This window comes from Phoca vitulina, unplaced genomic scaffold, assembly GCF_004348235.1.
Source record: "Phoca vitulina isolate PV1807 unplaced genomic scaffold, GSC_HSeal_1.0 scaffold21, whole genome shotgun sequence".
NCBI lineage: Eukaryota > Metazoa > Chordata > Mammalia > Carnivora > Phocidae > Phoca > Phoca vitulina.
The window spans coordinates 14,197,651-14,223,738 of record NW_022589724.1 but is presented as its reverse complement, the minus strand read 5'-3'; the positions used below and the strand labels follow the sequence as shown (position 1 = coordinate 14,223,738).

Here is a 26,088-nt window from a genome sequence, read left to right as displayed (position 1 = left end):
GGACCTTCTCTTTCCCAGAATCCTCAAGGGTCGGTCACTCCCCTCATGGTCTGCCTGCTGCCTGACCTTCCTCTGGGTGGGAGGAGAGAGGGGACAATTGGTGGTTGGAGGGGGGAGCCAGATGAGCAGCCCTGGTGCCGGGGGGGGGGGGGGGGGGGTGTTCCTCTTCACAGAGTGAGGGGCCCGACTCACCATCCACGGCGTGCAGGTCCCGGTGCTCCTGGAAACAGCTGTAGTACTTATACTTTTTCCCACAGATGTCACACGTGTACCTGAAATTGTCTGTGGGGGATGGAAAGACACAGGCAGTTACCAGGACTTTGGACTCTTGGGCTGGGGATTTTTTAGGGGGGGCCAGCTCATCTGCCTTAGAAGCCAACATGGGACTAGGCCACACCGGCCCCAACCAGTGACCCGTGGACAGTCTGTCCTGGGAGTGTTAGGGGTTCTCTACACAAGGAGATACGAGAGCCTTGAAGCAACGTTCAAACCAAACCCCAATCCCACTCTGGGTGAGCCGAGCTCCTAAGCCCCCCCCCCCCCTTCTTGAGGTTACAAGAGAGTAACTGTCACTGCACCTACTATTTCCTGGCGCTGCATGCGCAAGGGGCCAGGCTGGGCACTTCGTCTGCCTTTCCTCCGTTGGTCCTTGTGACCAAGGCAGGAAGTCGTAACCCACTTAACACACGTGTAGACGGAGGATCAGAAGGGACCTGTCCCAAGCCCCACAGCGAGGAGGGCCTGTGATAGGCAGCTTCCCAATGACCCTGGCCTCCTGGCGTACACACCCGTGTCATCCCTTTGCTTTGAGCCTGAGCGGGACCTAGGGATTTGCTTCTAATGAAGGGAATGTGATAAAGTGATGGGATGTCATTTCTGAGGTTAGGTTACAAAAGACCGTGACTTTCGTCTCGCTCACACTGCCTTGCTCTTACGGGCTGCCCCAGAGAGAGAGCCATATGGCAGCCTCTGGGGAACAGCCAGTGGGGAAGTGAGGCCCTCAGTTCCACAGCTTGGGAAGGACCCAGCCTGCTAACAGCCGCGTGAGTGTTGAAGCAGCTCCTTCCCTGGCTGAGGCTTAAGAGGAAACCACAGCCCTGGCCCACACCTCCCCTGCCCCAGGAGCCCCACAGCCAAAGGACCCAGGGAAATCACACCCAAGGTCTGACCACACAAATCGAGATAACCAATGTTCGTTTAAGTCATTCAGTTTTGGGGCTATGTGTTACACAGCAAGAGGTAACGAATACAGGGCCAGAGTCTGGATGATCCCTAGGTCTATCCAAATTCTGAGGCCAGACCCACTCAGGACACTGCTCTCACCATGCACTAGCATGGACCTCCCGTGTGTATTCCTTGGGCAGATCTAGGGATGGCCCATTGACCCCCATCTTCCTGACGAGGCCCCACACAGGGAGATTGAATGGCTTGCTCAAGGCTGCACAGTGGGGCGAGGAACAGCCAAGATTCCAATGTTCACTTAACTCCATGCCATAGCTAAGTCAGGGCACATGGCCCTTCTCGGTCTGCAGAAGCCACCTCCCACTCCTGACTGACGCACCAGGCCTCTGGCCCTTCTTATGCTCCCCAGCACTCAAACACAGCATTGGATGCGACTCCCTCCATCCCAAGGTTGCCAGGCAATTCTACAGGAAGGTTTCTGGTCCCTGCTTAGCTCAACTTAGGGGCACAGAGGACATCAGCCTTCTCCCTGCCTCTGCCCATCATCTCTTCCACTGCATCTGCAGGCTCTCAAAGTCCCCAGGGCCACAGAGATTAACGGGTCCCCAAGCGAGGTGCACACAGCGTCAGCACACACAGTCCTTCTGAGGGTCTGGGGACCAGGCCCTGCCACCTCCATGCCCACCCCTGAACCAGCCAGGCAGCAGTGGGGGGGAGGTGGGAGGGTGTGGAGGAGGAGAGACCTGGTTCTGCTCTGTCTCACTCAGACTGTCAGCTCAGCAAGTGCGGACCCTACCTCGGGGTTCAGCTTCTCTTCTTTTCCCCCTAATCTGAGGGGATAGGAAGGTCATAATGAGCTGATTCCCATGACCTCTTCCAGGCTGGCCATTCTAGGATTCCAAGCCTGGCTCCAGCTTCAATCCAGCCTAGACAATAACCACCACCACACGCCCCATCATGTCCCATCTGGACCGTAATTCTCTCTCGGTGCTGGACACTGGGGAACACACCTGAAGAAGTCAAGGCCATCCAGGGTCTGGCTCCAGACAGGTCCCTGCCCCTGAAACGCCTCTCCCCTACTGGCTAGTGCTGGTCGCCCTCCACAGCTTCTGGAAACACCGTCTCACCTCTGCTCACACAGCCCCTCCTAGCACCTCCAAGAAAATGAGAACCCCCAGCTTTCTGCCACTGAGAAGCGTCATCACCCTGCTCTGCGGAATCCCACCCCACTCCTTCTCAACACACATGGGGACCACACTCCCGGACCCACCTAAGGCAGGAGTAGATTAGGACAAAAGACTTATCTGCAAAGGAAAAAAGGCAAAATGATCTTTCTGTCAATGAAACCACATTTTCAGAGCCTCCAAGAGAGCTCAGAAACTCTAGGAATGGCACTGCGAATCAGTCTGGGGGGACAGGCTCTGGAGTCAGGCTGCCTGACTCCAACCCGGCTCGGCCACCAACCAGTGTGACTAACACTGGACACACTCCCAAACTGCTGCACCTCGGTTTTCTCATCTGCGAAATGGGAACGATAGTACCTTCATCTCCCAGAGTTGTAATAAAGAATGAGAGAGCACAATGCCTCAGAGACAACAAATACTTGGTAAACGTTACCTAATACTGTTTCGGAAAGGGAATCAATGTAACAGCAGGAAGAAAATTGGACGTGGAGCTAATCTTTTATTTTCTTAGCTAAGAGATGGGTGACTGGGCATATGCCTCCATTTCGGACTGTACAATTTTTCTAACAACTAAATCAAAGACCCTGGACTAGAAGGCGGGAGGGAGGCCTGGTTTCTAGGCCCACCTCCACCACTAACAAGTTCCACTGAGTTCTCTCTGGGACTCAGTATCCTCATCTGCAAAATAGGTAGGCTGGACTTGGTAGTATTCTCGACACAACACTTTTGGCTCCAGGGCTCCACGGTCAGGCTCCTGTCACGAGGACGCCAGGCTTTCTGAGCAGGCGCTGCTGGCCTGGGTCAGGGTAGGGGTGCAGGACTGAGAATAAAATAAAGCACAGTGGCCGTGGGGAGAAAACTCCCTAGGGAGGAAGGCAAAAGTGATGGAAAGACTAAAAATACCCCCAGTGACAGTCCTCTACAGCCAGTGGGCCTCCGGGAACCATGGAAGCCAGATGGAACACAATGGATCATTGAGGGGCTGCCAGAGAAGTCAGGGGCCCAGAATAGCCAAGGAAGGAAAGATAAATAGAAAAGATCTTTAAATGTGTGGCTGACCACAGGCAAACCACGGGAGCCCGAAGAGAAGGAAGCTTCTGAAGGAGAAGGGAGCCAGGGGCTAGGCTGGGGCAGGGCTCAGAGAGGAGGGACAGGCTTACACCGCTTCCTAGCCAGGGTCCTCCGGCAGGTGTCGGGCCTAAGTGAGCCTCAGAACGTCTAGAACACGGAATCTTAGCCTGCCCTGCCTGCCTCTCATGTGATGTGGGAATCCAAGGAGAGAATGGATGGGAAAGGGCCTCAGAAGAAATGCTTTCTGGACCGCGTACAATTAAGGCCCTGCGTTGGCCCACACACCTCCTCAATCTGCTTTGTTATGGAATTTTTTTTGCGGGGGTGGGGGGGAGATCATGTTTATTATTTTTAAAAACCTTTTATGGCAAGAAGAATAGGGGTTGACAAACTACGGCCTGCCCACCCTCTGTTTTGGTGAAAAATTCATTTCCATATCATCTCCAGCTATGTTCATGCTACGGGGCAGAGCTGAGTGGTGGGGACAGAGATGTCTGGCCTGCAACGTCTAAAATCCTGACTATCTGGTCCCTACCAAAGAGTCTGCTGACCCCGACGCAGAAAACTGTTCAGCTCCTTCAATTTTCATAAACCAGAAACACCTGTGTCATCAGCACCCAAAAACCCCTTCCCCAGGATAACCATGATTTCTTCCAGCACGAATCACTTTCCCAATTTTGTACTTCCTGTACACAGATCTTAGAGGAGGGGCTCTTGTGTTGGACTCCTTTTGCTAACATTGTGTTTGTGGGTAATCCACATTGCTGGGTGTAGCCATACATCATTCCTTCTCACTGCTTCATGCGAACACACCACGACTGATCTGTCCATTCGCCTAGCACTGACTGGGCACTCAGGTGGTTTCTGGTCTGGGGCTTACAACAGTGCTGCTAAGAATATCCTAGTTCCCAGGCGCCTGGGTGGCTCATCCCATTGAACGTCTGCCTTCGGCTCAGGTCATGATCCCAGGGTCCCGGGATCGAGCCCCACGTCGGGGTCCCAGCTTCCTGCTCAGTGGGGGGTCTGCTTCTCTCTGCCCCTTCCCCATGCTTGTGCTCGCACCCGCTCTCTCTCTCTCTCAAATAACTAAAATCTTAAAAAGAAAGAAAGAATATCCACTTCCCATCTTTTGGTGGACATGTGCACATGGTTCTGTTGGGGATACACCTGTGAGTAGATGGCTAGGTTCTGGACCTCAGGTTCTTTGGGCGGGGAGAGGTTCCAGCCCCATCTACACCCATCTGGCTTCTTCTGAGGCCCGTGGGTTTAGATCTGGGAGCAGGGCAAGCAGAACGCTGTCCTCAGATGGCAAGGCCCTGTGAGGCCCAGGCTGGGGTAGCGCACCCAGAGATTAGCGCCCATCGGTGCTCATGAGAAAAGCCTCGGAAGTAGCATTTCCCAAACATCAGCCCTGAGTTTGCCAGTGAGGGACCCTGGGAAGTGTACCACAAAGAAACATGTTCATCTTAGCAGAACTCAAGCTTCCCCAGGCTATTTGGCCAGAGAACCCATTACTGATAGAACATGTATTAGCTTCCCCAGGATGTGTGCCATGAACACACTTTGGGAAAGGCTGCTCTGAGGTACCATCCTACAATGTCATAAAGACCCTCTGGCCCCAAAGCCTGAACCCACAGGCCCCTTGGGACAGTCCTGAGGGGGACAAGAGCAAGGGGAAAATACTCACTGCCTTGGGAGGCTCCCTCCCCTGAGGTGGCTTCGGTGTCTGCAAGAAAGAGAAAAATGAGAAGTGAGCGGACTGGACCCATGGCGCGGCCAGTGCCAAAGAGCGAGAGGAGCGGGGGCAGCCAGTGATCCCACCACAACGTGCCCAGGACACTCTGTGCCCATTCACAGCCCCTCCCTGTGCCCCCTGCCATCAGTCAGGCCCAGACCCATTGCCCGTCCTCCCTGGCACCATCTGTCCTGTCCCCTCAGCCTCCTCATCTTCAGAACGGAGACAGCGCCCTGCCCCCACTCCCAGGGCTGCCAGGAGGAGCACACAAGAGGACATGTGAGCACCTTCCCTGCAGGGGCCCCTGCAGGGACACCAGACGGCACTGATGCACCCTGGGAGGAAGCAGGCCCGTGTGGAGCAGGCAGGAGCAAGGGTGGCAAAAGCCCGGCAGCATGTCCTCCCAACCCCCCCACTGGCCCTGTGTGCTTTCCCAAGTAAGGAGGCCTCTTCTCTCCACCTGGGTCTCCACCCTACTGCAGACAGAGTGAGAGGACTGGCGCTCTGGTGTGTGTGTGCGGGGACGGGGGGGGTCCTGGGGTCATCCACAGGCCAGGCAGAGAATGGGGAGGTGTGGCCCTCGGCTCTGCCCCAGGGATGCCACGCACCTCGGTGTGCCCGTACGTGGGTCTGGAAACAGTTGTAATACTTGTACTTCTTGCCACAGATTCCACACTCATAGGATCCTGGAAAACAGGAAAGAAAGGGACAGCTCAGCCAGTACCCAACACGTGCAACTATGAGGTCCCAGGACCCACAGTGACGCCCCCAAGTGTCACGAACTCCATGACAGGGGGCAGGGGTCACCCAGTGGGCTGTCTTAGTCCCAGCAAGCAGAGCAGCAGCAAGGACCAGCAGACACAGGCCCGAGCTGGAAGTCAGGAGCCCGGGGTCTAGTTCCAAGTTTCTGCCCCAACTCTCTAAGTGACCTCGGGCAAGTCACTTCCCATCTCTGGCGCTCAAGTTTCCAAATCTGTTAAGACGGAGAAGACAAGTCCTTCTTATACTTATTCCTTGAGAGGAAAAAGGAAATGAACATAAAAGTGCTCTTTCAAACTAAGGAATAAATGGCATCCATGGAAGGAAATCAACATGCATTTCAAGTAACTTCTACCTCTCCTCCTTGCCAGGATGGGACAGAGGTTAAGAGGACAGTCTTTGAACCAGATGGATCTGATCCCTGTTCCTGTTCTGCCACTTACCAGCATCATGCCCTAGGTTATTCCCTTAGACACATTAAGCCTCAGTCTGCTCATCTGTCAAATGGGGCTACAAACACCTACCTCACAGGGGTGGCCCTATATCCCCCCTAGGAAGTGCCCAGCCCTATTAGAGATGCGCCCTGCAGGGAGAGCGCCCTCCCCGCCCCCCGCAGTCTGCTGAGCAGCTTTCTTGTTCTCTCAGACATACAGAGACCGACACGGTGTAACTGCCTGACTCCAGTCCTCTGCCGGGTGCTTCTCCCAGGAGCTGGGACTGAAATGGCTGAGTTCCCAGCAGGCATTTCGGACAGGTCAAGGCGGAGCCCACGCTTGCAGAGCACACACAAAAGGCCCATGGCAGGAAGCCAAGCGGAGCCCATCAGACCCAGCCTGGCAGGGGCCCCAGGCTCAGAGGCCCTGCTCATCCCTCACGGAGGCCCACGACCACCTGAGTCCGAGCCGCATCCTTCCTAACAGACTGGCCAGGAAATTCACACCAATACAGAGGCCCTGGCCCCACGCCAGGGTCAGTGCCCTACAACAGCTGGGGCTAGGGGCCTAGGAATCTGCCTTTTTCAAAAGGGTCCCTCAGGGGATTCTGAGCAGACCAGCAACCAGGTTCAGGAACCACTGACTTTAGAGTAAGACAGACCTGGGAGGGGATCTCGGCTCTACCCTTTACTGGCTGGGCCTCAGTTTCCTTCCAGGAAAGAGGTGGATAATGCAATAGCATCTAGGTGAAGACTGGCTTGTTCCTGCCACGAGCCCAGGTGTTCAGTGAGTGCCCGCATCACCAGCTATTTTTGCCTTCAGCCTCTCCTGGGGGCAGAGGCCTGTTTCCTGGGTGCAAACTCCAGGTATCTGATTAAGTCTGAGGAGCAGCGAGTCGGACTGTCTGCTCAGCTCTGCCACAGCCCTCAGCTGACCTCAGGCACATCCCTTTTCCGGTCTGGGCCTCAGCGGCCTCACCTGTGACCCAGGACGGTGACGCCTACGTCTCACGACCGAGGTCAGGACTAACAAGACACACAGGTGGCCTTGCCGCCTTACCACTGTGGGTCATAAGGTGGACGCTGTCATCCCAACACCAGCGTGGAACCTCGCAGCCTGTTATCCAGTGGTTTTATCTGCCTGAGCCGTGTCTCACAGAGAAAAATAAAAATGTGGGGAGGGCAAAGATCAGATTGCGTATTTCTTTGTCTTTAGCCCCGTGATTGGCACACAACGGGGGCTCAATAAATTCACGGTGTCCTGCAGTTCTACTCACCTGTCACCGAGTCCTAATGACCCCGACTGCCTTCCTGTGCCTCTACCCCACTCTTCAACAGTTTCTGCCAATTCCCCTTCAACCAACTGAGAATTTATGGAGGATTTTCAATGTGCCTGGCACTGAAGCCCCAACCATGAGCCAGTCCACGAGCGATCACTGCCCTCCGTGAGAGGAAACAGACAGACCACTAGGCAAGGGGACAGGCAGGGTGACGGCGTTACGACAGTGACGTACGGAACCTGGTGGGCCCCAAAGCGAGGGACAAAAGTCAGAGGGGTGAACAGGCGGGAGAGGCGAAAGGAAAGGGGCAGACGGAGGGAAAGGTGGCCCAGGGAAGGGGGAACCCCTCCCGAGAAGACCAGAGGCCACGGCCTGTGATGAGGCAAAACCTGGTTCAGATCTGACCCACTTCCAGATGAAGTCTCTGTGCCCCAGCCCTGCCCCCTCTCTGCCACAGATCTGGGCCTCAGTTTCCCCACTATAGTCAATGACCTAAGGACTTTCTCAAACTGTGTAATAACTGCAGGCTGCAATGGGTCTCCCCAGTTGCCCACCCACTTCATCCTGTTGATAAGCAGGCTTTATGGGATTTTTCCTTCAACCCATAGAGAGAGCGGAGGATCCTTGAAGCCTTGCTCCCGGATCTCAACCCACACAGTCTCACAAGGGGGGTGGTCATCAGTCCTGCGCCCTCTCCTGGCTGCCCCCCAGGGCAGAGTGGGGGCCCTTGCCCCGTGCACGGAGTCTCAGGCCTGAGTTCAAGGGCCCGCCTGTCTCCTCACTGCCACTCACCCTAAGACCCCAGGCTTCAGGCGCTCTGTGTGCAGGGGGCTGGGGGTTGCGGCCTGGGGAGAGTGCAGCAGAGCGTCAGCCCACCTGGGTTCAAATCCTGGCTCACTACCTAAGCAGCCAGGGGCCCTGGACAAGTCACGGAAACACTCATGCCTCAGGCTTCCTCTCTAAGCACAGGAAAATGGGACCCAGCTCGGGGAGCTGGGAGCAGTAACTCTATGGCTACAGAGCACCGTACCCAGTACAAAACAGGTACTCAGGACAGCACAGCTGCTGTTACCAAGCAGCATTTTCCAGAGTTCTTTAGAACCCAACTTCCTGAACGCAGCCCGGGAAAGAGACACCCACGATCAAGCGGGTGGGAGGCACGGCCGTCTTGGGAAGGCGCGGTGCAGGGGGAACTTAGGGACAGGTCCTACAGGAACCTTGTTTAACCCCAGCTCTTCCAACACATGTGGCCACAGAACTCCTTTATAGCCTTGGCTTGTTTCAAAGTTGCAGCCCACAGCAGGTGCTGCCAGGATGGTCCTGATGTTCCGGACTTCCCGATTTCCACAGACTGTCATCCCTCCGATGGCCAAGTCCTCCAGGCCCCTGGCAGGCTCAGATTTGCTGCCCTCTGGCAGTGATGGGGTGGATGAGCGTGGCCCCTCATGGCCCTGTCTGGCCGTGCCCCCACCCGCATGCCGGCCCCATCAGGTCGTCCTGCCCCTCGGCCCTCACGTACCAGATGCATATCTCAACGCTTGGTCAAAAATCCAGGTCCCTGAATAGCGACTTCGCACAGATCCACCGTGGGGGCTGCCTTCAGGCGCTTTTCCATCTGAATTACGTAAGAAATCAGAAAGATCCCTTAAAGTTGGGGGTGCCTGGGAGGTGGGGGAAGGAGCCAGGTGAAGGGGAGGGCTCCACGTCTCAGGTTGGCCAGTCACCTGAGCTGCCAGGGCCTCGGCTTCTCCATCTGCACAAAGAAGTGTGACCAAGATCGTGCGGTCTACTTTTTCAGCGAAGAACCTGTCCTTCCCAGGGGGGCATCCATACCTCCCCTGGGAGGCTGGGCTATGGCAGAAAACAGCCACAGGCCCAAATCCCCCCGAAGTTTTATGTTTTCTCTGTATTCTAACTCGTGACGTAAATAGAACATAAAATTATCCATTGTATGGCTATTTCTCCCCAAGAGCATTCCAGCAAAATGACCCTATAGGGAGGATATGCCCTGCCTATGCTGTGGCCTGGTGCCCCTCCCCAGCCACAGCCTCTGCAATACCCCAGTGTGGTGCAGGGGGGCGCTAGCGAGCCTTCTTGGGGATGCTCAGCTCAGACAGTCCGGGTCCCCAAAAATGACTCCCTCCCCGGCTCGCTTCCTCACTCTGCTGGGCTCCCCAACTACCCCTGTGTCCTTTGTCACCACCACTGCCCACTAAGTGCCAGGTGCTTAATGCCCTTCATTCAAGCCTCTCCTACATCTCTGCACAGGGCTGGCCTCCGAGCCCGACGCACAGCTGAGGAAGCAGAAGCTGGCCAGGTGTGCAGCCACGTGGCCAGCTCAGCTCACCCTCACACGCCCGGCAGACACAGGCAATTATCATCCCCATTTCTCAGATGAGGTAAGTAAGGACTGCAGGGACCACACATCCGGCCACAGGCAGCTCAGACTGGCAGTGATCGGGAGCCAGTGTATGTGCCGGCCACACCTCTCGGAAAGGACCAAGAACAGATGGTGCTTGTTAACATTTACCACCCACTGGGTGCACCCAGGTCTCATTCCCGTCCTCTATCCTCCCAGAAGTCCTGGTGTGCTTGGGACAACTCCGTACCCAGTTCACTGATGAGCGTGAATGTTCTAGGGGCCAGGCGGTCCAGGGTGGAGGCTACTCAGCTAGTGGCTGGCCAGCCTTCAGAGCCACCCTGCTGCCACCACACCAAGTCACCTCTGGATGCCAAAGGCACTCGGGCTTCCCCTTCAGTCCCAGGGCTCCCCCAAGTGCTGCAGGGCAGCCGACCCCCTCCCACTCCCGCTTGCCCCGCCATGTCCAGTCCTGCCTCGGGACTCCCAGAGTCCCCTATCCCCTCTCAAGGCTGCCAGCGGCAGCTGACAGAGCATGCCAGCACACGGGAGCCAAGCCTCTTCCTCTCCCCAACCCTGTCACTAGTGACGCAAGAATCCACAGGCACTGAGTAACAGAACCTGTCTAGCATTTCCCGGAAGCACTTGGCAGACAGCCTGGCTTAGCTCCCTCCCCAAGAGCGCAGGTCAGACCAGGTGAGGCCAGCTGGGACCAGGGGGCTCTAGTTGCTGAGGCCACGTAGGGGAGAAGTTGGGAAGGCTCCGGCAGGGAAGGCTGGCCCTGAGGACAAGCAATGAGGGCAGCAAGCCTCAGCTCTACCATCTGCACCCAGCCAGCTTCAGACAAGCTCAGACACCTTTCTAGACACACAAAATGCAACGAGACAGAAATCCGGAGCAGGTGAATGAGAAGACAAACACAAGAAGGTGGGGGTGCCAAGAAGCACCGAGCCCTCTTGGTTCTGGGACCCAGCAGGAGCGAGGCCCAGAGCCTGCTGGCAGACAAGGGAGCTGGAGAGGTAAATCATGGACAAGTCGGTTTCCTGAGGCTCTTAGGGCTTGGACTCAGACCAAATGTCTTTGGGACCAGGGTCTTCCAAGTAAGAGTACAAATCGCCTGGGGATATGTGAGCACAGGCAGTTTTAAGAGAATCAATACCCCAATCATCAACTTCCAAATATATTCTTCCCTAAAATCAATGTGCTGGAGATGTAGTGGTGGGAGGGGAGGCCCCATTCAGCTGGCACTCCTCACCCACCCCCTGACACGCTACAAGCAAGACAATTCCTTCACCACCACCCCACCATCGGGGCTGCCCATCTCACGGCTCCAAGCAAAGAGGTGATCCCAAGTATCGGAGTGAACCTAGAAAGTGGGCAAAATCTAACACCAGGGAACAACGCTTTCTGTGAATCGTGTGATTTCCAATTCTTTACTCTCCACGAAACTGAAGAAGCATCTAATGGAGCTGTTCGTAGAGAGACCATTAACAACAGTGTCTGATGACAGACCCCATGCGATTTTCAGCCCACAACTTGGAAAGAGTTCCAAAAATTGAGTGACGCTCAAAACTGCATCCATCCCTGGTTCCTTACCTATGTGATTAAGCTTTCTAAGTACTTACATGTACAGAAACCAAAAGGCAGGAGTTCAATTAATGCTAAATCTCGTCTCAGCCGTTAAGCGTCTGCCTTCGGCTCAGGTCATGATCCCAGGGTCCTGGGATCGAGCCCTGCATCGGGCTCCCTGCTCGGAGGGAAGCCTGCTTCTCCCTCTCCCACTCCCCCTGCTTGTGTTCCCTCTCTCGCTGTGTCTCTGTCAAATAAATAAATAAAATAAATAAAATCTTAAAAAAAAAAAAAAAAAAAAACTCGATCTGGGAAAAAAATGTTTTAAAAAGTACAGTTTTGTGATCCCAATTTTTTTTTTTTTAGAAATTTCTATTTCAATTTATGTACATCTTGTTGTAGCAGATGAGTGTAAAACAGTGATCAATAAAAGACTCTCAGGCATAAAAAATACATTACATTAGGATAAAATCCTGCAAGGGAAGTGGACTGGAAATATGAGTTCAAGGAGAGAAAGGGAAAGATGTAAAATTTCTGACTGCTAAAGATGAGCCTGTTCGCATGTTTTTTAAATGGATGATGGCAGATATTAAACAGCAGTGGCTTTGGATTCTCTCCGATACATTTAGAACAGTGGTTTCACAGTTATAGTTCCAAAATGACAGGTTTTTTTTACACAACACTCCAGAAATTAGATCCTTTGCAATTATTTAAACTTTGGATAAAACTGTGAGATGTCAATTCAAAAATACGAAAGAATATATACCATTTCTTAGGAGGTGATGAACACAGAAAGTTGAAAGCCGCTGGCCTTTCGGGTTCCCAGCACTCCAGATGGACCTCCAGACGTGTCAACGTCCTGAGGCTCCAGCTAATAGTGCTGGTAGCTGTTTGGCATTTTCTGCCTCCCGGCGTAAAAAAATGCTTTCGTACCTGTTACCTCCCTCTGTCCCCAACAAGCCTCCTGGAAAGACAGGCAGGTGTTCTTACACCCACCAATCAATGAAGACAGCATGGCAAGGAGAGGTTAAGGGTCCTGTCCAAGACTCCACCGCGGGGCAGATCCTGGGTCTCTTGGATTTACAGCCCAGGGGCCCTTTCCCGTGGGGACCCTCTACCCAGGAGCCCTTCCCACCTTGAACCACCAGATGAAGGGCCAGCAGCAGAGATCAGACCCGCCTGGGAGGGTGGCCAGAACCCCTCCTTCCCTAGCGGCTGCAGCAAAGGGCTGAGTGTTGGTTCTGGCAGGCTCCGTGCAAGGCCTGCCAACCACCCACTGAAACAGGAAACTATCAGCTGGCGCCATGGGGCAGGACCTGGCACCACAGCCCAAAATCCACGTGGCCGGGTCTGAGTGGCTGCCTGCCCTTCTGCTGCTCCTTCCAGAGCTGTGGTCGAGCCGCCGCCTCCTTCCCCTGTGCCTCCTCCCTCAGGCAGTCCCGCGGGCGTGGAAACACCCCTACCCCGTGGTGCTCAAAGCTCACTGCTTAGAAACGTCCGTGTAGTCCTCCATCTGATCCTTGACTCTGCCCCCTGCAGCCCGTCCAGTGACTTCCAGGACAGAACTCATGCCCTCACAGGCCTGTATCCGGTTCCAAACAGTTCCCACAGTCACAAAGGCCTTCCTGTTACGGAGCTGAATTCACTGGTGAAGCCCCTGGATCAGTCGGGGCCGTGCAGAACGCATCCACTCCTTCCCCTCCCACTCCAACACTCCAATGCTTCAAGCCGAGCATACTTCTATCCCCTCATCTCCCTTGCGCCCCCCCTACCACTGGCCCCCGCCCCCAGTCTCTTCCTCCCCAGGACAAAGAGCCCTTAGCTCTTCTATGGGGTTCCTCGCCACACTAGGAATGAACCCTCTGGACATAAGCAGGTTGGCCCACACCCCTCATCTGAGAAGGAGCCCTGCTGGGTGGCTTGCTCCCTCCAGAGGCTCCTGTACCACCGGTCTCCAGGCACCTGCCGCTCTCCCTGGGCTCCCCTCATGTGTAAGCTCCCCAGGATTAAGGACCGATGGTCTCACCATACAGAGAAGAGCACCCACTGCTTGGTAGTACCTTCTGACCACTATGATGGGATCTGAGCATCCTTCTCTCTCAGAACCAGGAAATACTCCCAGGACTGGATGTCCTGACTGTTCTAAGGCCAGCTTGCCTTGTCTTTACCACCTAGGACAAGAATGGCAAGCAGGTTTCCACTTCCTACTTTCCAACTCTGGCTGACTGGCAGTGACGTCTTGGTGGGCTGTGTTGAGAAGGATTCTGAGGGGCACTGTCGCCGTCCGCGGTGATCAGTGAGCGATGCGTGCCGTTGAGCGAGAGCGGAGGTGGTAGCCAACGGCAGCGCCCTGCGTTTAGCACTCCTCGTGGCGTTCCTGAAACGTCCGGTGCGGCGCCACCACTCCTCGGCGCTGCTGTGCACAGTTCCGCGCGCAGCTTGTCGGGTGGACACCGGCATCTGTGACCTCACTTCTTTCACTTCTGGTTTTACCCAACAGGGTCATCGAGTTCAGTATCATCTCGGCTCTTCTTGCTGAAAACCCCCACGTTTCCCCCACGCCGGCTCCAATGGAAGTGACGTTCTAAGAGCAAGAGATCTCTTTCTTATCACAGAACTTGTGGGCAGCCGGGAAACTGAAGTCCCCACTGCAAGCTTGGCAGCCAGCCTCCTGGGCACTGATGGCCGCCCCGTCCCGGCCTGAGAAGCTGCCAAATGCCATCCATGGGTCCAAGCCTCGGCTCCTCCACGGGAAGTGCGTCGGATGAGGACTGTGCCACTGGGAACACTGTTTGATGGCTGTTACAGGGCCAGTGAGGACCTGGGGGTGGACACAAGGTTCCCGCACGGTGCAGCCCTGAGTGACCATCGGGAACACTGTTCTATTCAGTAAGAGAGGCCGGCTCTGAGCCCTGAGCGGGGCTGGGTGAGCGGGGCTCTCAGAGGCCCCCGGCTGCACATGCTTCTCTGCCCAGCGGCCCGGGAACGTGTTCATTAACTCCACGCCGCCCAGCCTGTGCGGCACGAGTGCATTTAAAGGGATGGCTCTAACCAGCATTCGGCCCCTGGCTTTCCCTCCTTGTTTTCCTTCCAGGTGGGAGGGGGTCGCTGTGAGGTGCACCGACCCTTCATGAAGTGCAAGAAAACATCACTGATGTGCTCTGTGGCCCAGAGCCACTCTTTCTCCTTTCGGCTGGCCTCTGTTGGCCCCGCTATAAAATGCGGGGATAAGGGGTGTCAAATGCATAGCATGTGGAGCCCCACTGCCCATTTCCACAGCCACGGCAGACATTAATAATCAATCACGCTTAACCATGCCATCCCTTTAGAACCTTTAACACAGAACCCCTAATAAACAGCAGCAAGTACTTGGACTTGGCCCACAAGATAAAACCTACTTGCCATCTTGAGACCAGCTGAATCCGAAAGGCTCAATTCTTTTACATTGATTTTTTTTTTTTTTTAATGCTTTTCTTTCCGGGTACTGAGGCCAAGGCAGATTTCTCTGAGCCTGACCCTTGGCAGAAACTACACCCTCAAGGAGGAAGGTCTGCCTTGATGGATGCAAGATGAGTCTCGATAATCAGCAGGAAATGTCCAGGCCCTGCTTTGGTCCCGGCTCCAAAATGGCGGCTCAACTCCCCCTTGCCACTGTGGCTTTACTCCTTTTTCATTAAGAGTCTGTGAAAGGCAGTTTACTTAGAAACGTCACAACATACTCAAAGTCCCTGGGTTCTAGGGAGGCAGCACTAGGAGGGGGTCCAGGACAGGACAAGTTGCCCTGTTCAGATGAGACAATGGAGGCTCAATTAGAACCCATGTCTTCTGACACCTCACCCAACGCCAACTTCCCCGACCCATTTTTTCTCTACATCACCCTGGCTTATTTCTTAGGGTTTGGGAAAAATGCAGAAACTATTACTACTCTTCCCACTTGAAGAGGTACTTGAAAGAGGTATCTTCCCCCTTGAAGAGCAATGCTAATACCCCTGATAAAAGTTAATCGTTTACCAAGTACAATGCTGAGTGCTTTATATACATCATCTTACTGAATCTTCGCCTCACCCCACGAATGGGCAATTGTGAGAACTGAGGCACAGAGAGATCAAGTAGCTTGCCTGAGGTCCAACAGCTATTACATCAGAGAGCCTGGATTCACTCCCAGACTGAGGACCCGAGCTCATTCTCCTTGCACAACGCTGTTCTCTTCCACTGCCTCTTTTGATTTGCACACCCGTGAGGTGGGGACAGGGAGCCTCACTGAACAGAAGAGGACACTAAGGGGCCGCAAAGCCAAGGACCCTGCTGCTGAGCAGCAGCTGAGCTGGAAACCAGCGTCCGTGGCTGGCATGAGGCCCTGAGGCCTCTCACGGTGCCCGCAGCCGGCCCAGGGAGGACTCCCTTCCAGCATTTCCCTAGCACGGCTGCTCTAGGCCTTCCCCGCCAAATCCCGACTGCTGGCTCCATCCCGAGATTCAGATTCAACTACCCTTCATCGAGCATCTACTGGTGAAGAGGCATAAATAGCTACTGGGTCCAACGAGTCTTAAAACACACACCCCAACGTGAGCAAGGGCACGTCCCCTCTTGGGTTAGCGGACACATTCCTAGTGGCTAACATGGTCTGTCCTTGGCCCCGGGGAGCGAATACTGATGGAGGAAGCAGACACAGGCTCCTGAAAAGGCCCTTCTTCCACTGGGCACTGGGCTAAGTTACCCATGCTCTTCACCAAGTACTGCTGGTTCATCCCAGTTCTGTCACATGAGAGAACGGCATTTCCAGGCCACCTGAGGTTGGGTGGGGCCATGTGACTAATGTGGCCAATGACAGGGAGGGGACTTAACTCTTCTCCCCTCTGGGCTGCAGCAGGTAATAGCTAGTGTGAGTCCCCCCAGAGCTTTCTTTCCCTCTGTCCCTTGGCCGGCAGCATTTCATATACTGGTTGCTTTTAGCCTGGGTCCAGAGCAGAGCCCCTAGATGACCCACAATGGACATGTAGTGTGACCAAGAAAGGAACCTTTGTGGTTTTGAGCTACCAAGATCTCGTTACTGTCAGGATCTTTTGTGACTGGGCCATAACGTAGCCCCACCCTGACAGTTATGGCACCAAAGTCAATACCGCTCCCTAGAAGCCGGTACCTTGGCTGGACACTGTGGGGTGGGCGCAACGAGCCCAGAGACACAGATCAGACAAGTCCTGATGCACCGACCTCCAGAGGCTCCTAGTCTCGTGGCAGAGGCAGACACGGACAAGGCCCCTCTAATCTAAAACAGACAATGGGAAGCACCCAAGTGAGGGGCAAGGTAGAAACAGAACGCGCTGACCAGAAGAAATTCAAGAAGGCTTCTGGGATGAGGTGGCACTGGAGCTGGTCTTGAAAGATGGGCTGGATCTGGGCATGTGGACATGGGCAAAGGCATTCCAGGCAGAGGGAAGAGCACAAGCCAAGGGCAGGAATGCTGTGGAAAGGCAGAGTATATCGGAATGAAAGGTCCAAAAAGATCATAAATAAGAAATATGGACCAGGTTATGGAGGATCTTGATACTATGGCCTTGAGAGCTTGTTTGGAGGTTCTAAAGCAGAGGAGCGCAGCTACTCATATACCCTTGACCAAAGAATGGTCCTCCTTGACCCTACACACAGTGGGGAATCCCAAGTTTCCAAGCAGGGAGTGACATGGTCAATGACTTATTTTTGCCAAAGCCCCTGGCAGCCAGAGTGGAGGGCAGGTGAGGGCAGAGAGACACAAAGGCACTGGCTGTCAGTGGGAAGACACAATGACCCAGCTGTGGCTGACAGTGCACAGAACAGCGGAGGAACATCGAGGAAAGGGAGTACGGGGCTGAGTCCCGGCAGGTGGGAAGAAGGGGCAACAGAGGACTCGAGTGTAAACTCGGGGACACAGACACACGGGAAACTCCATACAAGGCCCTGCATGCCGACATGGGACATGAGCCCAGGAGTCTGGAGGAAGTGAGCCAGAGCTGGACCAGGGAGGACAGGGAGAGGGGAGGGAGGTGGCAGCATGTCTAAGAAACATGGAGGACCATGCGCATGGGGAACAGACCAGGCAAGGCCTCAATGCCAGGGTGAGGCTCGTGGACTTTATGTCACAGACCAGGGGTTGCCAACCGGTGGCCACGGAAGGACTGTGACCCAAAGATAGGTTTTGTTTGGCAGATTTCAAAAGTCAAATTAGTCACCAACGCTTAAAGCCAAAAGAATGCACATCAAATGTCTCCCTTCTGGCATGTGGCGTGTCCAGAGATCCGGCCACACGGAGCCCGTCTCCCACCTGGTTACGAGGCGGAGGACTGAGCCCCTCCATATATGCGCTGGGCCTCGTGGGCATCTGAGTTTGTGACCTTGACAGGGGTGCAGGCAGCCCCTGAGGGGAATCCCCAAGGCGGGGCAGAGAGGACTGCTAAGAAGCTTGTTTCCACAGACGTCCTCTGAGCCTGGCCCAGCCCAGAAGGGGCCGGGGAAGGTGCCGGTCTGTCACCAATCTGATCCTCCTGGGCACCTGCTCCAAGCAGGACTCGCACTGGAAGCTGCCTTCAGGAGCCCGTGGTAAAGCCAAGGAGAAAGAAACGCCGACAGGCATTTAGGACAACAAGCAATGTGTCTGTGCTAGACCCACCTGCGGAGCATGAGAGCCCCACGGCATGAGGGATTCACCACACCTACAGAAAGTTCCAGGCATCTGACCTGAACAGTCTTAAAACACGGACAGAGCTTTGGCACATCGGGTGGAAAGGAAAGAGGTCCAGACTAGGACTGCACAAGCAAAAGCAAGTCTAAGGAGCCTAGAGGGCAGAGGGGAGCCACCAAGGGCTCTCTCAGCCAGGAAGAGGCAGGCCTCTGCTCTTCAGGACTCTTGACCCCATGCCCCGCCCTGGTCCCAGCCCCGACCCTCTCAGGCACTCACCAAGGGTCTGCTGGTTGCGGACACCACCGATCACCACGCAGATCTCAGCGGGCACATCACCTGTCCCGTCCTTGCTGACCGCCTTCTTCTCCTCCTTGGCCTCCCCCTGCCAGATCACCTCCTGGATGTAGTCATCAGGTAGCTCCGTCTTCACCTTCACCTCCGTCATCGTTCCCTGCTCGGCACTCAGCGAGGCCTCGGCCGGCGCGGGCTCTGGCCCCTCCACCTTGGTGCTCTTTTGGCTGCGCTTCAAGCGCTCCCTGGGAGAGAAGAGAGTCTGCTCAGTGTGGACTCCGTGCGAGCCCCCAGACCCATCTGGGAGCCCACCAACCCAGGCGGTTGCATAACGTTTAGCTACAGACCCACTTCTCCATGAATCTCACCTTGAAGCACACGGCCCCCATGGCAGCCCCTCGGGGTCTTCCTGGGAACCCAATGTGCTCAGAGGAACACAGTTTGAAAATGACTGGGCTGGTATGGCTCCAATTCCACCTATTTCACAGATAGGGAAGCTGGGACCTAAAGAGATCTAAACTTTTGTAACTGGAGTTACAAAAGACCTTCAAGGGTAGCTCTGGGTGGTTGAAATCAGTTCTTCTCAATCAGTGTGCATATAAATCAGCTGAGATTGTTGGTAAAATGCAGATTCTGGTTCAGCAGGTCTGGGGTTTAGCCTGAGATTCTGCTTTTCTAACAAGCACCCAGCCAGAGCCGGTGCCGCTAGTCTTCAGTCTGCACTCTGAGCAGCAAGGGCTTAAGTGATGTGTACAAAGTGCCTGGTGCTGTTCCCTTCCCTCCTTGGCAGAAGGGCTAGAGATTCCATCCAAGCTCCCCCCCACCCCGTTCCCATCTGACAGACGGGCAACTACAAGCCACAAGCCTCACTCAGACCAACACTCTGGCCTCCAGGTAGGTCTTCAAACATCCAAAGACATCCTTTAAGGCCATGAGCTCAGTGTTGAGGCGGGCAGGGCACCGGTTACGAAGCCTCCTTTATGAGGGGCCCACCGCGGCCCAGAGCAGAGCTGCGACTTGCCCAGCGCCACACACAACACTGGGGGCAGGCCACAGCACGGAGCCAGGTCCCTGCCATCTCCTGAACAGACGGTTCGGTGGGACTCTCTGTGTTATCCTAAGGGCCCCCTCAGCCTTCTGGCATGGGGATCATCATCATCATTCCCGTCTCTGAGGTACGGAAGCCAAGGTGTGCAAGAAGGGGGAGAGCACATCACGGTCCAGCCTGGGGATGTCACCCCGTCACGTCCAGCCCTCTCCGCGGACTGCACTTTAAGGCCCAGGCTTGAGGCACACACAGGCAAAACCCACTAGCATTACCAACTGGGGCTTTGTGGAGATGCCAGGCTGGGAGGCAGAGACCCAGGCTCTGACCCTGGGTCTGCAGTGGGCTTGCTGTGGGACTATGGACAAGACCTTGCTCTTCTCTGGGCTTCAGCGGCTCCATCCGTCATCAAGTGCATGAGTTCGATCACATTCACGGTTCCTCTCAGCTCTGAACTTGCTCTCGGGCTGGGGGATTGCAGAAAGAGAGGAGGAGGGTCCCAGCTAACGAGGAGGGAGTGAGGAGAAGGCACTGGGGAGGTATCATGGCCTGAACTGGGTCTCCCCACCTCCCCATTTTGTATGGTGAAGTCTCAAACCCCACCACGACTCTAGCTGGAGACCGGGTCTTTAAGAGATAATTAAGGTTAAATAAGGTCATAAAAGTAGAACCCTAATCTGATGGGGCGGTGTCCTTAGGAGAATGGGAAGAGAGAGCTCTCTGTCTCCCCACCGTGGGAGGGCACGGAGAGAAGGTGGCTGTCTGCAAGAGGGTTCTCACCAGAAAACAACTGTGCTGGCACCCCGATCTCACACTCCCACCCTCCAGGACCGTGTGACAATACATTTGTCCAAGCCACTCCATCTGCGGTCTTTCACTGTGGCAGCCCGAGCTGACTAATACACAGGCCCCAGAGGACAGGTGGAGTGAAGAGGCAGGCTGGGGGGACACCAGCCAGGAGCCAGGGCCGTCCTGTCAACCACCTCCTTGCTGGGTGACCTAAGCCAGCTGCCTATAACCTCTGAGCCCCAGGTTTCCCATCTGCAAAACGGAGCTAATGGGACTGTCTGGGAGATTTCAACCAACTAACAGAACACACAGCACAGCGGCTGGCCGGTAACAGCTAACGAGACACGGCCACCATCACTATTATTAGGAATGACAAACCCTACAGCATCTTGAGCACTCACTGGGCCTCCTCCTGATGTGTCTGCCACACTAGGGCTACCTGACACCGTCCAAGCATTTGCCCTTCTCCGCAGCGGGAAACATAAATCAGGATGGTTCGATCGCCTCCGTGTTCATTTCTTCTACTGATTTAACAAACCCTGAAGTCACTTCCTATGTGCCGGGGCTATTCTAACATACTGACTCTTTTCATCTCGGGAACAACGGGGGAGGTGGAGGCACTGAAGAGGAGAAATAACTTGATCAAAGTCACATGGGTAGGAAGACATGGGACCAAAACAGGATGCAGGCATCTTGGTTCTTAGCCACGGTGCACTGCAGCTGGGGGAGAAACCTGCAGGGGGAAGCCTGCCCACCTGCCCCTGGGGCAGCCCCCACGTCACCCACTCTTGACCTTTTGCTTTCCGAACAGACTCAGAACCAAGGTGCTAGTGGGAGAGCAGGGCTTCCTCCGAGGGGGCCATCTTGAGCTAGAGCCCCCTTGCTGAGGACCAGCACTCCCTGGGAAGGGAGCAAGCCTACCCGTCCCCTGCTTTAAAGTCGTCACAGGGCCAAAAAGCCTCTTAGCTCAGTGAGGCCCCAGGAGCCACAGGACCAGCAGGTCTGAGAGGTTACCAGGGGGCAGCTATGGCTTTAGGGAGGGAGAACAACCTGCCAGCCTGCTACAGAAGGGGATGTCCTGGGGGAAATGGGGGAGGTCTCCCCGGCGCCGGGGCACCAGAACAGAGGTGAGCGGACAGCCCGGCAGGAACAGGATGTGATGGACTCAGACGGAAGGTTCTGAAGTCGGACGGTCCCACGGCCAATTTCAACTGCTGCTCTCAAGCTGTGGGTTCTTGTGCAAGTGACTCCAATCCCCTTTCCATGCCTCAGTCTTCGCACCCATACAACGGGGACAAACACAGCACCTGCCCCCCAGCGCTCTGATACAGAGACAAGGCAATGTCTACAAGGGATGTGGCCCCCATGGAGATGTTTACACAGGTCTACTGTCTCATATGGGGTGCAGGGGAGGGAAGTATGCAGAGGACGCAGGGGAAGGGCCTGACATGGTACAGACGTCACTGCAGGGGCTGTGGAGATTGTACCTCAACAGGGGTTCAAATCCCATCACTATCACATCCCGGCTGGTGACCCTGAGTGAGCCTATCTCCACATCAGTGAAGCAGGGAGCGCCATGTCCACTCAAAAGGTCTTGTGAAGATCAATCGCAAAAATGTAAATCCAGGACCTCGTCCAGAGCCACTCACAGAGCAGAGATGCTCACACCGATGGCGACAGCTGACCGAGTCACTGAAACGGCTGCTCCCTGCCTGAGACCACGCGGACGCTAACAACCAGTCCACGGGGGCGGAACTCGGGGACCCCGTCGGAGCCTGAATGCCGGCCCATGAATCTCAGGGGGGCTGCCGGGCAGGCAGGCAGCTGAGAAATCACCCTGGCTTGGCCCTGGCTTGTCCTGATCCTGACTGCACAAAGGGTTAAGCACCAAGGACAGGGCAGATGCGCTTCCAGAACAGCAAAGAGGCCCCCTGGAGATGAAAGGTCCAACCTGCCTGCCCTCCCCGCAACTGAGGTCACAAGGAGGGAAGGGGACAGACCAGACTCCCCCTTTCTTCACTGCCGACCTTCAGAAGCTGAGCCTGAAGGTCTATGAGCACTTGCCCGTCCCACCTGAACAGACTCAGTGCCCTTCCTGCTCTCAAGGACCCCCCACCCCGCATCATGATGTCCTGGTGGGAGAGAGGAGTTGTTGGAATGAGACAGGCTGGGCATCCACACACCCTGTGACCTTGGGCTAGACCGCCTCTCTGAGCCTCAGTTTCCTTGTCTGTTACAAGAAGGACCATGATCCTTGCCAGCGCGGGAGTGGGAGACGAGCCAGGGAGCAGGGCAGAGTGGGTTTGCAGGGATGGCAGCCGCCATGACAATGTCATTGATGCACGAGGACACCCCCGCCTCTGGGAAGCCTTCCCTGCTTGCTCGAGGGGGAGTTAGACCCCCTTTCTGAACACCCATCTGGCCCCCAAAGGAGACGCTTACACTGGGAGCCACGGGAGCCAGCCTGTCCCCCACAGGCAGTCCTTTCAACGGGACACCCCCCCAGCCTTGACGGCGCCAAGGACACTGGCAACTTTTCTTCTCCCAGCTTCATGCTTTAGATTTATAAGCCCAAATGTTGCTTTTCTCGGGTGCTTTGCATTTAATTAGGTGTCCTAATAACAATGGAATCACTGAAGTACTTATATCACTTTGAATTAGTGGTGCAGCATCTCCTAACTTCTTTTTAAAAAAATTTTTTTTCATATATCATTTTTTAAAATAGAGCTCATTATTTTAATTATATCCATTTAAATGTACAGTGGAGCCCTTGGATATTCTCAGCACGAATCATTAGGTATATTAGTGAAAAAGCACTCGGAATCTATCTCCATGCTGACACTCCATAATCTATTCTATTTGTGTCGCTGTAAAATAGATTTATATATAGATAACTACAAAATAGTTGCTCAAGATATGCTATGAATTTTATATTTAACCTGAGTCACACTTCAACATAAAAATCTAAAGTCAGGCACTAAAAGGATATTTCTCTGTAAGTACATACCGTCTGTGGCCACTGGTTACTGCTCATGTCAGAATCCCAAAAGAAAAGCCAGACCAGTGGATCCCTGCCCGAGGACATCCCCAAGAGCGCTGACCCTTCATTAAGGCAATGGTTCTCAAAGTGTGTTCCTTGGAGGCCTAAGGGTTCCACAGCAGTGGCCCAGAAACACCCATGAGGCCCGAATAAAGAAGGTGGCATTGAATGGAGCTCCAAGACCCCTACTCCCTCTTTGATTTTAGCCTGATATATGTATACATAGGCTTCTTTCTCCCTGTCGTGGGGTATATGGTGCCCCCCCCCCCCAAGATATGCCCACGTCCTAATCCCCAGAACCTATGAACGTGAACTTATTTGGAAAAGGCTCCTTGCAGATCTATTTAATGTCAAGATCTTAAGACGAGGTCACGGTGAATTACCTAGGTGGGTCCTAAATGTAGTGACAAGGGTCCTTCTAAGAGGCACACAGGGGCTATGACGGGCAGAACAGGGGACAAGGCAGAGAAGAGGAGAAGGCAACATGAGCACAGAGGCAGAGTGTGGAACTATGCAGCCGCGAGGCGAGGAATGTTACGGCCACCAAAAGCTGGAAGAGGCAAAGAATAGAGTCTCCCCCTCAGAGCCTCCAAAACTGAGAGAGAACAAGTTTCTGGTTTAAGCTCCCCAGTTTGTCACAGCAGCCACTGGAAACTACTACATGGTGTCAGACTAACCCTGGAGAATAGCTCCACGGCGATGAGGTCTGCAAGCCGCTACCCTCTACTCCCCTCCATTTTCTTCTGCTTCCTTCTTACTCATCCTTGTCTGTTACAAGAAGGACCATGATCCTTGCCAGTGCGGGAGTGGGAGACGCAGGGATGCGTGTGGCCCGTCCGACATGCCCGCACAGCCTGCCTGGGAAAGTTTCAGAAGCAGATCTCTTCCTCTGGGTTTTACCAGATGGTTCTTCAAGTGCTTCGACCCAGCCCAGCCCATCTGGCATTCACGAGAGCCCTGGAGCCAGATGCAGAAACCAAAGCCCAACACAGGGCTGGAGTCTGTTTGGTTCACATCCGCAGCCCAGCCCAAACATGAGGCCTGGGGCACAGCAGGAACTCAATCGACCTTGGGAATGAAGGGCATGCCCAAGGTCACACAACTTCCAGTGACCAGAAACAATGTTTCTGACTCCTAGCCTGGTGCCCTTCCCACTAAGGCGGACAGCCTAAGACAGTGCAACCAAACAACGTAATCAGTGGATCTGGGGACCTAAGACAAAATGCCATCTCTGGCCACGTTGGAGGAAGAGTTCCAGGGGATGCCATGTGGCCAGGAGTCAGACAGCTTTGTTTCTGGGTGTAATTCTCCATCACTGCACCAAAAATGCTAATGCTTGAAGCTCTACCAAGTCACAGTAGTTATGAAGGTTCTCAGCACACTGGACGTCATCTTGCCCTTGCGTGACTCAGTTTCCCCATCAGCATGACAAGTGCGCTGGAATCTGAGGCTGTGGTAGAGGCCAGACCTCTACCCAGCAGGGTGTGTGCACCTCCTTGCACAGGCTAGGGGAGCAGTGCCTCCATCTGTGCCCCAAGGCTCGGCCTGAGGGCCACCCCACCTCCTGCAAAGGCTCCTGCTTACTCACCCCAGTACTTCAGCCACCTGAAACAATGTGAAGGGTGGGTGGAAAAGCTCTAATCACAGTGTGTAAATAATGACTCAGTTAACTCCCGCTAGAATAAAACTTCATTAAAAGACTCCACTCATTAGGAATGAGGGTTAAGTAGCCTCAAGCTGAGCTTAAATACACTCTCCACGAATGCATGGATGCACGGGGTGTTAAAGGAACTCACACACACCTAAGCCATGACCTCAGGGGCCACATGCACCCTGCTGCGGAGGCTGACCGCTCACCAAGTCCTCCGACGCTATCCCTGTGCCCACCTCCCGATCATCTAAGTGCCGCAAAGGACTCTTACCTATTCACAGGTGTCAGCAGGCCCCTCCTTGGCAATGCTTCCAAGTCCAATGAGGTATGCCTCCCCCATTCCACCAGGGCTGCTCTTCCCAAGGCCTCCCGTGACCTCCATGCTCCTAGAGCCTATGGTTCCTTCTGGTACTCGGCAACTTCGGATGATCCTCCCTGTCCCCTCTGTCCGACTCTTGGCTCCCTCTGGTTCTGTGCTCAGCTGGTGGGCCCCCTACCTTCTGCCCCCTTCTCTGTCTTCTGCTGATTCCTCTTCACCAATTCTTCACCCTTATATGCTGACATGCCCCAAGGATCCGTTCTAGAACCTCTTCTATCTTTATCCACACTCACTCCCTAAGCGATCTCATCCAGACTCAGGCTTTTAAATATTAACGATGTGATGATGAATCCCAAATTCTGTCTCCAGCTTGGGGCTCCCCCTGATCTCCAGACCTACACACACAGCTGCCGGCTGGACACCTCCTCCTGGATGCCCAAGAAGCACCCATATTTAACAGGCTCCAACTCGGAGCTATTCCTACAGCCCTTCCCCCAAGTCCAGACAACAATCCTGACTCCTACCCCAGGGTTCTTCCCGCTGAACCCTGCAGTCCACGCCGCCACAATCAAATAACCGCACACTTCTCGATTTCAGTTAGGAGCAATTCCAACCCTCCAGCTTCTCGGGCCCAGACTCTAGAACTAACCTGTCTTCCCTCTCCCTCCGTCCATATTAATGAGTCTATCGGCAAATCCTGTCACTTGGTACAGAATCTGACTACTC

The 26,088-nt window shown here is 54.6% G+C and overlaps 1 protein-coding gene across 2 annotated transcripts in view; it reads right to left on the bottom strand.

Moving 5' to 3' along the window:
* The window catches only part of ZNF618 (zinc finger protein 618), a 178,697-nt gene that overhangs the window by 40,817 nt on the left and 111,792 nt on the right, over positions 1–26,088 (bottom strand). The window contains exons 3-7 of one of the 2 annotated variants that reach the window (XM_032418139.1): positions 18,504–18,763; positions 9,164–9,259; positions 5,781–5,858; positions 5,125–5,163; positions 193–282 (exon numbers count right to left, since the gene is read on the bottom strand). In XM_032418139.1, the coding sequence (XP_032274030.1) occupies positions 193–282; positions 5,125–5,163; positions 5,781–5,858; positions 9,164–9,259; positions 18,504–18,763 (563 nt within the window). The remainder of the gene's footprint in view (positions 1–192; positions 283–5,124; positions 5,164–5,780; positions 5,859–9,163; positions 9,260–18,503; positions 18,764–26,088) is intronic. The other variant, XM_032418141.1, reaches the window with a different exon arrangement.